General features: G+C 40.1%; 1 protein-coding gene across 8 annotated transcripts in view; it reads left to right on the top strand.

Moving 5' to 3' along the window:
* Pam (peptidylglycine alpha-amidating monooxygenase) overlaps window positions 1–16,261 on the top strand; it is a 126,465-nt gene that overhangs the window by 14,653 nt on the left and 95,551 nt on the right. For all 8 annotated transcript variants that reach the window (XM_028755689.1, XM_028755688.1, XM_028755687.1 and 5 more), the window contains exons 3-4: window positions 5,716–5,801; window positions 7,082–7,165. In XM_028755689.1, the coding sequence (XP_028611522.1) occupies window positions 5,716–5,801; window positions 7,082–7,165 (170 nt within the window). The remainder of the gene's footprint in view (window positions 1–5,715; window positions 5,802–7,081; window positions 7,166–16,261) is intronic.

Raw genomic sequence — 16,261 nt, 5'->3', positions numbered from 1 at the left:
GTGTCTCTTTAAACGCCACCATCTCCACAGGGTTATAGATGCTGGTTCCAGGGAAGAGAGAACATAGCTACAGCATATGTATGCCTGTGTGTAACACTCCCCTCGGTTACTCATTTAAATGGCTTATCCTAGTGATGATGTTGCCTAGATAAGGCCACAGCTTTGCTGCTTGTCTCCTGATCATACTGATTGAGAGCAGAGTGCGCTTGTGCTGCCATTTGCAGCTTTTCTGCATCCTGGTTGCTCATCCTGGCACACTCCATAGCCACGTTCAAAGTGTTTTCTGCAGTACTTTCTTTGTCTCTTCCTCCATAAGAAACTTCTAAAGTTCAACAAATAGAACATTTGTCTCAGCATAACAAAAATAGCAAGCCTCCAAAACCCATACCATCCTTCATTCTGGGCACTGTATGATGTGCATTTAAGGGCAGTATTTTGTCACAAGTTTCTGCTGGACTAGAATGAACTGGTTTCCCTTTATTCATTATGGATTTATTTAGAAATGGTCTCTACTCCTTGCTGACCTTGAATTGATTTTTTTTTCTCTATCTCTTGCTTGCTAGGATTATAAGATATACATTGGAGATTTGCCCTCTTCAAAGCTAGGCAAGATCTCAACCAACATTCTCAGCTCACAACTTCCTTTCTGTTAACTTCATATTGTAACTGAGTCATAGTAAGATAGAAAACATATGTCCTCTGGTTAAAATAGAGTTGGTATCTGTTCTGAGTCGACAATGATTATATTCACTGGCTAATCATTTTAGTTGTGTGTTTTGGAGTGGTAGAAGCTCTTTAGCATCTATTGATTGCTGGTGCCAGGCTTATAAACATTTTGACAGTTTCCACAAAATATGCAACAGACAAGGGGCATATGATGGGCTAGAGAGACGGTTCAGCAGTTAAGAGCACTAGTTGTTCTGGAGGATCAATTCCCAGCATGCACATGGCAGCTTGAAACTGTCAGTGGCTCCAGTTCCAAAGGATCAGACATTCTCTTCGACATCATCACTGAAAAATGACCCCACAAACATAAAATATTTTTAAATGGAACATGCTGAATGGTTTTGATCATCTTTCCTTACAAGACTAGCAGCTGAGTTAACAAAGTACTGATGTTACACCAAAAACATAATAAGTATCTTGGGTTCAGATTTTTGCCTCAGTAGTTATCACAGACATTATTTAACTATCTTAACCTGTATCGGTGTTTCTTTATCCATTAAATGTGGCTTCTAACCCTGCCTTGTTGATTCTGAAAAAGGAAGCACTGAGGAGGAAGCACATAATGTGCTGCCTCCATAGAAGACTTGGGCTTTTTTGGACTTAGAATTGTGCTGCATACCCTCTGTTCTTCCAAACGATATTGCCCTTCTCACTGGGATGGGTGTGTATGTGTCAGGGGTAGTTCCTATGATGTTGTTTGTCAAATTACTACCATACTTATTTAGTTTTCTGGCTAGGTATTCTTTGAATTACCATGTGAATGCATAACTCCTGCTAGGGAACTACTGAAGTTCCCATGGGATTGTATCTGAATTTGCAGACATACTCTATTGGTTATAAGGCACCAGTTAATGATACGTAACTAGGACCAGTGCAATTTTGGAAGATAATAATATCCCTCCCACAGTATTTATTACATTGTGTTCCTCAAAACAAACAAACAAACAAAAGTCTCTGTTAATTTTTCTGGCTATAGTTGCTAGATAGCTAATGTATTACAGATTGAATTGAAGGCCTACTTGTATTGGTTTCTTTTCCTGTTGCTGTAATAAAATTCCCCTTACAAAAGCCACTCAAGTGAAAGGGATTCGTTTCAACACACAAGTCAAGCAAACATCCCTGTGCCAAGGAGGTCAAAAAGGCAAGCGCCTGAAACAGCTGGTCACATCACATCTATAGTCGGAAGCAGAGAGGGCTGAATGCTAGCTCTCAGCTCATTTTATCCATTTTATGTATAATCCAGGATCCCAAGATCCCTGCTCATGATGGGGCGCAAGTGGCAGGGAAGATGACTCTTACAACAGACATCAAATCACCTAATCAAAATAATTCCTCACAGGTGTGCCCAGAGGCTGAGTTAATCCACACAGTTATGCCCGGAAGCTGTTTCCAAGGTGATTCAGATCCTGTCAAATTGACAGTTAATACTAACCATCTGAAAGCCATACAGGACCTGACAATTTGGGCTTTTATTATTTTAGCAAAAAGAGATGATAAGGTGTCATTGCCATCTCTCTCAAGCAACCTTAGATTTCAAATAGCCTTTAGCAGATTATAACCAGTGAGTGCTTTAACAGTCCCTCATATAGATGATCCAACATGAAGGACTTGCTCTCTTTAGAGCTTGGCACAATCAGAAAGTATTCTTGCCATCCAAAAGGGCCGCTGTGGATTAGAGGTGAAAAGGCTTCCACAGGGAAAGTCCAGGAATCCAGAACCATCTTAGTTTCAAATGTTAGTTGTTGCCCAGACCCTTAAGCTACCAAGGCCATTTTTTATTTACAGAATGTGAAATTGGTTTGTGCCACTAGGTCCTGTCATTACCAAAAGTCATCTCTGCTGACATCCCATTTTTACTGTTCTCCTTTAGTTCTCTTACACATTAGGTTTGAGATTATTTCCGTATCCTGATGTCTTTCTGTCTGGAACTAGAGTTAGAACTATTGTGGGCATCCATGGGTGCTGGGAACCAGACTCTGGTCCTCTGGAAGAATAGTCAGTACTCTAGACCACTGAGCCATCTCTCCAGCCACAAGCTAAGATTTTCTTTTTAATTTTTTGTTTTGATGAGTCAGTATGTATGTATGTATGTATGTATGTATGTATGTGTGTATGTGTGTACGTGCGTACGTACATAGGAGTCTATGGAAGCCAGAAGAATTTATCAAGTGCCCTTGAGCTGGAAATATGGGTGGTTGTGAACCCAATGTGTGTGCTAGGAACCAAACTTGGGTTTTCTGGAGGAGCAATATGTGTCCTTAACCACTTATCATGACTTGTGATGAAAGAAAGTGTGACAGCCAGAGCTATCAACTGTAGCTTAATTGTGTGACCTTTGGACTTGCTTGAACCAAGTTACTTAGTCAGTTTCAAAGTGCAGCCCGTTTGCAGTATTTCTAAGACAGTGAAGAGAAGACAGGCAAGTAATGACTCAAATGTGTTGGTGCTTAGATTTTGCTTTTATCGTAAGTTTTTAATTCTTATTTCATATGTGACAGTGCAGTATCCTACTCAACTGAGTTATTTACATGTGTCTGAACATGTAAAGTGAAAGATGCAAACTGCACCACCCATTGCTAATGCCAGGCAGAATGGCAGGGGCTGTGAGTACAGGGTGGAAGGCATTGCCTCAGACCTCAGGCACCCCTCCGTCCCCCACATCTGCCTTACAAGATGGCTACATAGGCTGAGTCTAGCACAGTGCTGTGGTTAAAGAAGGAGGATTGGTGATGGGGTCAGAGGAGGCTTCCCTGGGAAGGAAAACCAGAACTCAGACTTGAAGCTGAGTGTATGCTTCTCAAGCAGAGAGGAAGGAAAAAATCTCCCAAAGAGAACAGTGGAAATGAGAAGCAGGAAAATGTACAGTACCATGGCATGAGCAGAAGGGTTTTCTCTAGAAATATACCAAGATCTTATGTGTTATGTGTTGTACAACAATATACAGTAATTCAGGTTCATATGTGGGAAGCATGTGAAACATTTTGAGCCAGCAAATGGCATAAATGTATAGCTAGAAATATTTACTGAACCGATCTTCTCTGTTTTATGTCCATCTGCTTTCATATAGTCATACATTAAAAACTGACTTCCATATCAAAGAAAACAATTATCTTACCGCTGTCACCACACTGATGCTAGGCACTTATATATATATGATCCTTGTTGAAAGGTATGAAAACTGCCACCCAAAGCTTTATGTTTTAACAGCTTACAAGGAGAAAGGTATAAAGTCCATCACATCTGACAGCCTCATTTCTCTAACTATCATACAAAGAAGCCAAGGAAATGTTTATAGTTTTGGACACTGTCCAACACCCTAAGTCCTTGAACACATTTGGCATGGGGATGTCATAAATATTTGTCCCAAAACACAATTATCACATAGTAATGGTCCTTCATGTTTAGTGTATGGCAGCTGACAAGAACACTAAGAAACAACTGGTTGATGTGTTTTACAGTGCACATTACACAGTCTCTCTGGAGCCTGATTTAAGGAAGCAAGAACGTTTGCTAAGCATAACATTTGAGACCCCCTGGTGCTGGCTCTCTAATTCTTAATTCTGAAAGATAATAGCATGATCCATCCGTACTGACATCCTCTTTTTCCACCTCCAACCCCATTTGTAGCAGGAAATGTGGCAAGATTTTCTGCCTCTGAGTTTGAAGGAGAGATGGACTTACCAGTGTTTCCTGTGTAGGTAACCTATGTACTTCCAGTACTATAGGCTCAGCCCCTAACCTGTTTAAGACTCAAAAATATCTGCCTTTCCAATCTCTCCAGACCACACTTTCTGTCTGTGAGCCAGCTACTGCCAAGGAAACTGTATTTGTCTTTGCTCTTGATAGTTTTCAGTCTTTATAATCTGTTTAATTTCCTGCCTCTGACCTTGTTTGGCCCCAGATTTCCAAAACACAAACATAAATGCATTATAAAAACAAAAAGATAATGTAGCCTGACCATGTTTTAAACAAATCTAATTCAAGGACAGGACAAACTGGGAGTTATAATATTGGTAGAAACAATGCAATTTGCCATCAACTTATTATATCTTAAATTAGGTTTTCCAGAGGTCTTGACTATGCAAGTTACTGTACATCACTACTATAGCCCTGTCAAAGGAGCTTCCATACATGAGCTGCTGGGCTCTCAAGGGATAATAAACACATCCAAGAAGCACAACTTCTAGAGGTGGTCCAGTGAGGTGATCCAGGGGTAGAAAGAAGATGGGCTTTGTGCTGAAGGGCTTTGCTAACCATACATGTCTATCCAGATGGGGAACATTTTATACATTGAGTGTTTTATTAAATAGTGCATTACAGTGGATAGTGCCTTAATTTATAAAGAGATTTCCACTTGTATTTCATTTGATTCACAGAGGAAAACATCCCCCGCACTACAGAGAAAACTGAAACAGGAAACTAAATGATGCTTGTACCACATGACATGATTCATAAATGCAAGCCAGTGTTCACATCTTTTTAAAGTGTGTGTGTGTGTGTGTTTATGTATGTGCGTGCGTGTGTGTAATATAGTGTAGTCAAAAGCCCAAAGATTGTGCACATATTTTATTTATTCTCCTGAAGGCACACAATTGTTAATACAGCCAAAAATGTATTGACAACATCACCTCCCCAATCCCCAGAGAGCAAACCTGGATGGCATTCTTGTCAGATCTCTGTCTAGAGATCCCCAGTAGTAGCCTTGGCTTATGCCGTGCCATGTTTGGAGTTATGACGGGCTGTCTACCTCTATTCACATTTCACATAGGCTGTATCCAGGACTAGGCTGAACATCCACAACACAGCATTGTTCCACCTCCCCGTTCAGGTGCTTTTTCCATACAGAAATTCTCCAGCTTTCCTTGGGATATTAAGCCTAAGAATACTATAAATATATATTGATCTGTCTGACTTTAAAATACCTGCTTAAATATGGGACAATATGGATTTCACGACCTACATAGTCATTATGGCTACTTTTTCTTTCAGGTTTTGTGATGAAGGAACCTGTACAGATAAAGCCAATATTCTATATGCCTGGGCAAGAAATGCTCCCCCTACCCGGCTCCCTAAAGGTATGTTTGAAGTGACTTGAATAGTATAGCTGGCATGCATCAGCTTTTCAAAGTCCGTTCTAAAAAAGCTGTTGCCAATGTTCCATATTGGAGTTTCTCATTAAAAGTACCAGCATCACCTACTTTGTACAGAAAGGTAGTTGGCTACTTTTTCTCACCCCTTTTGTAAGTAGTTTGACCTCGTAACAGTTTGGATGGCCTTAGAAAATAATCAAGTCTACCTCAAGCCACCTTTGGCCTGAGGCACTTCAGCTCTCGACAGCAGGAACATTTCACGAGCCGAGAGAGCCCTAGAAATTAAATAAATTGCTGTTTCAGCATCAATACTTTTTTTTTAAAGTTCTAGGACCTAGGCATTTAATGTAATGCCAAGCCTAGCTGCCTTTCTGACTCTGCCTGAAAACTGTTGATAGCTTCCAGTGTCTGAGAGAACTGCCAAGACCCTCTCTTATTGCCTAAATGCTTCAGAATATTCAAGAAGGTGCATTATTCTGTTGCAGAATGCACGTCCTGTGGTCCAAAGATGGTTTAAGGATTCACACAGCCCAGTCTACCTTCCGTAGGTCATGTCCGCACCACTAATTGAACTCTACTTTGCATTGCTTCAGATTAGCATAAGAACTGCCTCTGCAGGTTTCCATGTACCCACCAACAGGCCTAAGCATCACAGGAAGTCTGTCATAGATGTGTTATTTTGAGAACAGATGCCTTTTCTCAGCCTGTGAATAGAATGTCTGTATGTCTTAAGCACATCATTAACAAATTCCATATAAACAGTAAGGCCATTCACAGACACCTGGACTTTTGTGATCTAGTTGGGAACTCTTTTTCTCTCTGTCACTTTTGAAGGCTTTGTTGTCATATGGGAAGGAAAATAGTCACTCTAAGATATTCCTAAGATTCTATCTTCTATAATCAGTTAGAAAATATAAGCTTTTATGAATATTTATTAAAGAAAAATAGAATCTTTTTGTATGTTTGTTAAATAGCCAACAGGGACAGAATTTTTTCCACTGTTCCTTTCAAAATGAGTGATCTGTTTGGCCAAAAGACCAGGAACCATTCTGGTTTATGTTGGAAACTATGACTAGATTCTCTCCGAGTTCTGGTTAAACATTTTGGCCAATAGAGTTTCTTTCACCTTCTATATGCTGATTTTATTTGGCATAAGTCATTTTATTTTCTGTGTATTTCATGACCAACAGCCCAAAATTACCTCTGTAACTCATTTAAGCATCAATTTCTATAATGAAAGTTTGCCTTGTTTTATAACTATTTAGGTGTTGGATTCAGAGTTGGAGGAGAAACTGGAAGCAAATACTTCGTCCTTCAAGTTCACTATGGGGATATTAGTGCTTTCCGAGGTAAGCTTAGAAATGTTAGAACTGAGTGAAATGTTCACTACTTTTTTTACTTAAATTAGATGTGCAATTATCTGTGTAATAAAATGAAGAATTACCCATAGACTCTGCCTAATAGGGACAGATGCCTTTAGTTGCTTTCATTTGCAACTACTGGAAGAACAGCTTTGTTTTTAAAAGTTATTTCACAATGCAAATTTCTATCCCACTGTTTTGGTTTTTTTTGCTGACTTCCAATGTGTTGTCTTACCTACTTGCCTGTGTGCCTTTCAGAAGAGTCACTCCTGCCGATCACTACCGTTAGAAAGCATAGTAGTGACCTGCTAACTTATTTACTGTGAGCAAGCCACTGAGAGAGAGAGACTATAGATTCCCAGGGGGCCTCAAACTGTACAGCAACTGCTGGGTTTCATATATAATCCACACCCGCCACTGCCTGCATTCCTCCATTGTCCACTGCACCAGGGCACAGATCTGAGCCACTGGTTAACATGCTAAACACTCCTACACAAGTTGCTCTACTTGTGGTCTCTAGAGAAAATATCTTATGTCTGTATGGATGTGACACCTGTCAATAATAAATCTGATGGCCTTTAGTTTAGAGAGGAAATAGGAGGTGAGACATCAGGGAGGCAGAAAGGATTCTGGGATAGTACCAGGAGGGAGATTTACCCTGGAAGATGTGATGAGTCAGACAAATGGTACCTGATGACAGGTAATCAGTCATGTGGCAGAGTGTAGATTAAAATAAATGGGTTATTTTAAGTTATAATCTAGTCAGAGAAGAGCCTAATCATATGACCAATATATTTTGAGTCTGAGTCTTACTTCCAGGAGCATAGGGCTGTAAGGAAGAACCAGACCTGATTTCTAGAGTGTTCAGTGTACGTTTCATTTAATTGCCCCTTCTCCTCTTATAGAACCATCAACATGATGAATGGCCCCAGTTTCCAAGGCAACCAAAATTGGTGCTTCTTATTTGCTCTGTGACATGTAACCAAATTCCAACTATGTTTTGAATTCATGCTCTTGGTTCCATGAGATTATAAATAGGGACAGAGTTCCCTTGGCCTTATTGGTCATTTTCCTGTCCTGTGCTGACATATACTTCCTCCAGAATCCTATAATATGATCTATCTCATAACCGACCTGACACATTTCCATCTTCAACACATTTTATTTCTATCCAGTAACAAGTCCTAGAAGTCTATCTGTCTTTCTGTACCTATTAATACACTTTAGGGCAGTGGTTCTCAACCATCCTAAGACTTCAACCCTTTAATACAGTTCTTCATGTTGTAATGACCCCAACAGTAATATTATTTTGTGGCTACTTCGTGATGTTAATTTTGCTACTGTGATGAATTGTAATGCAAATATCTGATACACAGGATATCTGATATGTGACCCTAGTGAAAGGTCATTCAATGTCCACCCCCACAAGGGGTCATGGCCCACAGGTTGAGAACCACTGTTGTAGATCTTGTAGTAGCAAGACTCTACAGATTCACAGCCCTCAGAACTGGATCACTATAGTGTCTTCGTCTACTAAATTACATTGAAAGGAATAATTTTATGTAACTGAAAATTTTTAATTAGATACATCATCAGGTAACCAAGAGTCTACAGACAGTGTACCAACCTAACTGTGTTTCTACTAAAAAACTAACTCTAGTTATAACAAAATAGCCTTTCATCTCTGCACCAGAACTTAATTCTAAACTGCAAGCCTCGGAGACTGCTGAGACAAGGTTTTACCCGAAAGCAAAGGAATAAAATAATGTTTGTGTTTGAGGAACAGAGCCAGCAACCATTTGCTCTGGAATTCTGTGTTTGCCATCTAATGCTGCCTGTTAAACTGGGGGGATCTTGTTGTGGAAATGGCAAGCAGGTCGTCCCTGAGTCCCATAGCCAAACCCGCTGAGCACAGCCACGTACACACACACCAGTGTCTCTGTCCCCCTGTGAGACACTGAACTTTACTGTCAACAGAATTCCTCATAGATTTTTCTAGAACCCCTGACAGAGGCTGGCTGCATTCCTCAGAGAAAATAGATAATAGGCACTGCTGTTAGCTAAACACAACGCTTTAATAATTTAATTTCTTACTGATGAGTTCATTTTTATGATTCATGTTTAATAGTAGGGTAATAATGTACTGATACTTTAATATATAGGCATATAATTATTCATACTATAGGAGACAGATGAGAAATTTTATGTAGTAACTTTTCTCTTTTCTGAATGGTTTTTCTAAAAGAAGCTATATAAAAGGTAGAGAGACTGTGAGAGTTAATATTCACAGAGCTTGCTATAACAAAAAATAGTATATCACTTACTCCAAGAGAAAACTATAAGGAATAATTCTCACAATTCACTCAGTACCATTAGATATTATCTTGTCCCTTAAGTATTAGATGGTATAGAACATTAAGTAAGCACAGGGGAGAATATCAAATCTCATTGAAATAATGAAATAGATGCTTTACATTTATTGAATTGGGGATGGAGAAGAATTGAATTATGAAACTCAAGACTATCAGACTTTGGTAAGACCAGTGCAGTTTAGGGGGCTTTATAGACAAATATACTGTTTTGAAAAGCAGATTTTCCATTTTATAGAAATATATCATTTAATAGTAGAAGTTTTCTAAACGATAAGACATTTTAACATGAGCTCCAGGTTCAAATGATGTTCCATCAAAACTGTCAATATGAAAAAAATGACAGTTAGCAAAGCAAAAGTAAACAATAGCATTTTTAAACAGACTGTATAGACTCTGTCTGCTGTGTGTTTAGGAGGAGTGTAAGGAACAAAGGAACAAAGGAGACTTGATGAACAAGAAAAGGTTGTGGCATCTTTTTGGAGAAAATGATAATTGCTGTCTTTACAGTACATTTTTCATTCCAAAAAGAGAATCAGCATGCTACTCCTGGGGATGTGCCCCTGAATGCTCTGTGCTCCCATGACATCAGCTGTCAGCAGGTTCCTGTGCGTGTGGATGGACTCAGGCCCACAGGAATTTCCCAAGGAGTCATTTATGTTGAAATAGGTTCTGTGCAGGATCTTTTACTTCTCTCCATAAACAATCAGAAGAGGAGAAAACAACATCCTCTGTTTATTAAAGCTCATTCAGTATGGGTGTTACATCTGTGTCACTGCGCATACAAGTACACGAGCATGTAAAATGGCAGTACTTGGATACCAATAAAGTCAGTGAAGATTTTCAACTTTCTGACTTAAAAACTAGGGATAATATTTTATGTATTTAAGTTGTGTGAACTCTCCTGTATCACTCAGGAAAATTCTGTTTCCTACTGAAAAGTAGGAAGATAAATATCTTAAGTAAGCATTTTTTTTTCATTTACAGAATTGACTTCTTTATTTAAAAAACCCTTCCTCAATGCTAGTACTTTACTTGTGGGATCCTGGACAATCAGAGAGCATCACCTAAAGCAAGAAAGTCTGGGACTGTGATCTCTAGCAGTAGGAAGAAAGACAGGCTGTGAGCTCTGTGAGATTGATTATGCGCAATGCTTGTGTGCTTTGTAAATTACACCAAATGTGAAGCTGTAAAAGCGTCATCTAAAAACAGCTGGCTTTATTAAATGCCACTCAGAGGCAGGCCTGTGCTGACGCAGGATAGGCCGCCCTTCTTGCCAGCCAGCATTTACTCTAGCACTAGTGCAAACACAGAATTGTGTGCTCAGGAAGCCACAGACTTCTCGGATGAGAGCACTCACTCCATGTTAGCTGTGTTCATTACGTTCCGTAGAAACAAAGAAATACTGCTAGGCAGAATCTTCGGCTATCACTGTCCACAGTAGAAAAGGAACATTTGCTATTTTTCAAGGGTAGTGGAGTCTAGACTCAGAGCATATAGTACACAACCCATCAGTGTTGTAAGGGATGTTCCAGTTTTCTGTTCCCTGGGCAGCTTTGATTATCTACAGTTCAGCTGTTTAAAAAAAAAAAAAAAAAAAAAAAAGACCTGCCCCTAAAGAAAGAAATGAGAATCATAGGAACAGGGATTCCATTTGTCCTCTCCTATGTGACAGCTTGCCAGGACAGAATTATCCAGGAGACATTCTCTAGATTATGTTAATTGAGGTAGGAACACCCACACTAACTGTGCTCGCACCATTCCATTCTGTGGGATTGGGTCCTAGACTGGATGAAGACAAGAAAGCTAAGCAAGAACATTCTCCCAGCTCTCTCTTGTTCCTCCCTGAAGACACTATGACCAGCTGGCTTGCTGTCCTGCTCCTGTGATTCTCCCATAAGGGACAGTCCCTTTGAACTGTGAGCCCAAATAAGATTTATTCCTTAAATGTCCTTTTTTTTTTTTTGGTCAACACAACCGTCCAAGTAGCTAGCGCTTTCCACAAAGCATTTGTTTTCATCTTTATTTTTTCAATCAAGTCTTGTTCTGAAAAGAAAATTCTCCTGAGATTATTCTCAGGGTTACTGATTTTTTTTTTTTCTGCAGGTTTTTAGCCCAGGAGAGTCTTGCTAAAACTGTCTTCTCATAGCTGGAGTTCCCTGGCATTAATTACTAGGGTCGAACAATATGTTGCTTCTCAAGTTGGAAGCATCTTAGACTCACCATCTGAAGACACAAAGGTGTGAGAATGACAGTCAAAATCTCTTTCCAGAAATCAAAGCCCATTTTCTACTTTAGCAAGGTTGCCAAGATGCCAGCCTCAACACTTATCTTTAAGCTCTCTGGCTATAGTAGAAGGGCCTCATAGACACATGTGCCTAGCTAGACACATACACATTGTCAGTCACTGTTTTGAGACCTGTACTAGTTATACAATGTATCCTGTTTCCACACCTTTGTCACCGCCCTAAAACACATCTCGATTCCCATATTTTAGCGAGGTCTTGAGAGTATAGGTAAAGATTCATTTTCCTGTGTGTGAGCTGATGCCTATATTCTAAATCAAATGAACTAAACCTAGAAATCTTTTTAACTCCTCTTAATGTGAACATTAAAAAAAGGTTTCTAAATTTCTAACTTATATGAGTAAATTCAGATCATAAAATTTTCGTGAGAGCCCTTCGGAAATGGTCTTTTATTTATTTTATTTTTTCTTTTATTGATCCTTTGTGAGTTTCACATCATGTGCCTGAGTCCCCCTCATCTCTGTGTACCTTCGCATTGGCCCTCTACCCTTGCCATCTCCCACCAAAGAAAATAAATACATAAAAAATACCTTTAAAAAAATCTCAGCCTGGCAGTGGTGGCACATGCCTTTAATCCCAGAACTTGGGAGGCAGAAGCAGGTGGATTTCTGAGTTCGAGGCCAGCCTGGTCTACAGAGTGAGTTCCAGGACAGCCAGGGCTACACAGAGAAACCCTGTCTTGAAAAAATCAAATCAAAACAAAACAAAAAAATCTCACTATGGGAGCTGCAGTGTATCATGGTGTAATCATATTTAAATAGCAACATTTTGAGAAAGCTCAGGTGGTTTCAGCCACTAAATACTATAAAACATTTTAGATAGGAGCCACAGACACAACTCAGCGTTTAGGAGCCTGTGCTGCCCCACCACCAACATCAATCAGCTTACAGTTGCTGTAACTCTAAATCCAGCAACATCTTCTGACTTCTATAGGCACCTGTTTCATGTGCATCGGACCCACACAGAGAAACACACATATAAATGCAATTAAAATAATAAAATTAAGTGAAAAAATTTGGCTAAATGTCATCATAGAATATATGATGTGTTTTATGAAGTTAAATTAGATATGGCATGTCATATGCCTACTGTAAATGCCAATATGAAGTCTATTGACCATAACTTAACTCAAAATCTTCTTGCCCCCTCCGCGCTTTTCTTCGTGATTTTGGTGTAGCATAGCAAACAATAGCTCCTTTTGATGATAGTACATAGGCTTTTACCGTGTAATGGGCATATAGACGGCATCTACTTGCTTTTCTGTGTTCTCTGTAGCTCCCTTTGTTATCAAACTACAATTTAGATGCTTATTTCATTTCCAATAATGCATTCCATGCAGGCAGAGATGAAGTGGAAGAAAACTTTGTCCTCGTGCAATTTCCTGTAAAATACAAGTATATGCAAATAAAAGAATAGCCCAGATAATTTAAGCAGGTAAACGAAAGGACTGTAAAACAGCCATGATCATGCCTACTCTATTATTATTTTAGTATAACCTGTCTCTCTCCGGGTGGGTGCATGTGAATGCAACTGCCTTTTGAGGCCAGCAGAGGGCATCAGGTCCCCTGGATCTGAAGTTCCAGGCAGCTGTGAGGCACTCAATATGCTGAGAACCAAACTAGGATACCCTGCAAGATCAGCGTGTGTTGTTAGCCGCTGAGCCATTCCCCTGGCCCCAAGTCACATGGACTTTAGAAGGTTTTTAACCCGTAAGCCTGCTCTCCTTCTCCCACATTCCAACTTTGTGCTTTAGATTTGGTCGCTTGGCACCTACCTTTCATTTCATTTAGCTTCTCTGTGAATGTAGAGTTAACTGAGTTAGAACCTTCGTGGGGAACTGTCTGTATAAAATTATGGCAACATGAATGTCAGGACTTGGTAGCCTTCAGACTGGACTTCTCCGTGCTCTCCAGTTTTGTTCCATCATGCCAACGATCCATCTAGGTGTGGCTTCTCCTTCTCTTAGTTTTAGATAGTGGATATCCCCAAGCATAGTCAGTAGGCCAACAAATGCATATACATCCAAGAGGAAGCTGCTTTGCCAAACTGAAGGAACAGAGCAAGCACCCAGGGATCATAGGAGGGGAGGGGCAGCATGAAGTGAAACAGGATTTGAAAGGAATTCTAATTCCCCTAGTTCCAGCAATCTCCAGCTCTTGTGAGGCTGTGGCCACAGGGGTATTGGGAAGAAGCTTTGAAATTGTGAGCCCAGGGGGGAAAAAATCCCTTGCTAATGCATTTTTCAACAAGATAGAGCAGAGATCAGTGGCAGGGCAGTCGCACTTAAAATGATTGCATTCCAGCTTAGAGCACACTCTCCCCTTAAATGTGTGAGAGCTCCCAGCTCTCTGATGCCTAAGTGCCTGGTAGGTGGGAAATTGGATCAAAGATTGCTCTCCAGTGCTTCCTCTGCTGCCTCCTCTTGCTCTCCCCAAGCGCTTTCACCCATGTATCCTTTTACTCGTTCCTCTGCAAAGCGAATGCTGCTATGGAGCCTAGTATTTAAACTGGGTCACTCTAAACCATTTTGGATTCATTTGCTGATTCAAAAATCTCCTTTGGCATATAGTAAAATCACTCAGCGTATGAGTGCAATCTCTGGAACCCACGTGGTGGAAGGAGAAAAGTGACTCCTATAAATAGTCCTTTTCAGGCCACAGGTACATTGAGCCAGCACTTATGCGCATGGGCGAATGCTCCCACACAGGTATGCACGCACGCACGCACGCACGCACATACGGGCGTGGGAGAAGAGAAAGAAAGGAAATCTACGACAGGACAATTTAAAGGAGAGAAAAATTCTGTCATGCAGGCGTGCAAAATTCTTGTCTCTGTTAGACTGTTCGTGTTCTTCTGCCCTGACTAATGTTCAGAAATACTTGGGGATAGATATCTAGATACGTTATTTTGAATCAGAGTCTTTAAAGTTTAAGAGATTCTAACAAATTATCTAACAAATCACTTTTTTACAATTTATACTCTACAGTGTATTAACAAACCTCATTTCCTTATCTACGCTTAGTATTTTAAAGCTACATTTTTATGTTATGGTTGTCGTTTTAACAAGAGCACTACTATGTCTCATTAAAAGAATTAGAATGAACTGAAGGCTCCTAATAGGTTCACCTCTGAAGTGCGTCATGAAGCTCAAAAACAATCTACTCTGAGAACTATTTACATAAGACTCCACGGTTGAAAACTAAATTTCTGCCCCATAATAGACCTACTGGATGACATCCACAGAGTCAGATGGGGGCTGTGCTCTTCTGACATTGTCTTCTATGTTACAAGAACCAACAGGCAATACTCTGATTGTTAAACAGGCAGCCCTTTTTGTTGGGTTTGTTTTGCTTTTTGGAGACAGGGTATCTCTGTGTAGTCCTGGCTGTCCTGAAACTCGATCTATAAACCAACCTGGCCTGGAACTCATAGAGATCCACCAGCCTCGACATTCTGAGTTCTGGGATTAAAAGCCTGTGCCACAACTGGCTGGCTTTAGCCATCATTCTTTTTAAAAGCAGTAAGTATTGATAATTTATCACCTCATTATTTTACTATTAGCACTGCTCTTGATCACATTTACCTCTGTTGTCTGTGTAATGGAAATACTCGAGCCATTGAAATATCCTCCCAACTCCATGTTCAACCACTGAGGTGGTACTGGTGATGAGAAACCAGCTATACTGTAAATATTTACACCACTGAAACTAAAGAATTATTCTTGCTAATCTTCTAGATACTGCTTTGTTGTTGTTGTTGTTGTTGTTGGTTTGGTTTGGTTTGGTTTGGTTTTGATTTGAGTTTAGGGTTTTCTTTTTAGGGTTTCTTTTTTTTGTTTGTATTTCTTTTCTGTTTTTGTTTTGTTGCTTAGAGGAGGAAAAATACTGGAAAATAATACCCATGAAGATTATGGTGAATGACTAAAATGAATAAAGAATTATTATTCTTTTCTTAATTTTTGTATTGGATATTTTATTTACATTTCAGATGTTCTCGCCTTACCCCATTCCCCCCTACACCCAGGAACCCCCTATTTCATCCCTGCTCCTCCTGCTTCTCTGAGGATGTGCCCCCACCTACCCCCCAACTCCCACATCCCCACCCTCAAATTCACCCACACTCGGTGTCCAGCCTTTATGGGACCAAGGATCTCCTTTCCCACCTATGCCAACAAGGCCATCCTCCCCTACATAAACAGCTGGAGTCATGGGTCCCTCGCTATGTGCTCCCAGACTGGTGGTTTAGACCCTGGGAGCTCTGATTGGTTGGTATTGTTGCTCTCCTCATGGGGCCACAAAACCTTTCAACTCCTTCAGTCCTCTTTCTAACTCCTCCATTGGGAACACCATGATCAGTTCAATGGTTACCTGTGAGCATCTGCCTCTGAATATGTCAGACCCTGGCAGACC

Source organism: Grammomys surdaster, unplaced genomic scaffold, assembly GCF_004785775.1.
Source record: "Grammomys surdaster isolate TR1022 unplaced genomic scaffold, NIH_TR_1.0 126076, whole genome shotgun sequence".
NCBI classification, from domain to species: Eukaryota; Metazoa; Chordata; class Mammalia; order Rodentia; family Muridae; genus Grammomys; species Grammomys surdaster.
This window is presented reverse-complemented; position numbering and strand designations above follow the sequence as displayed.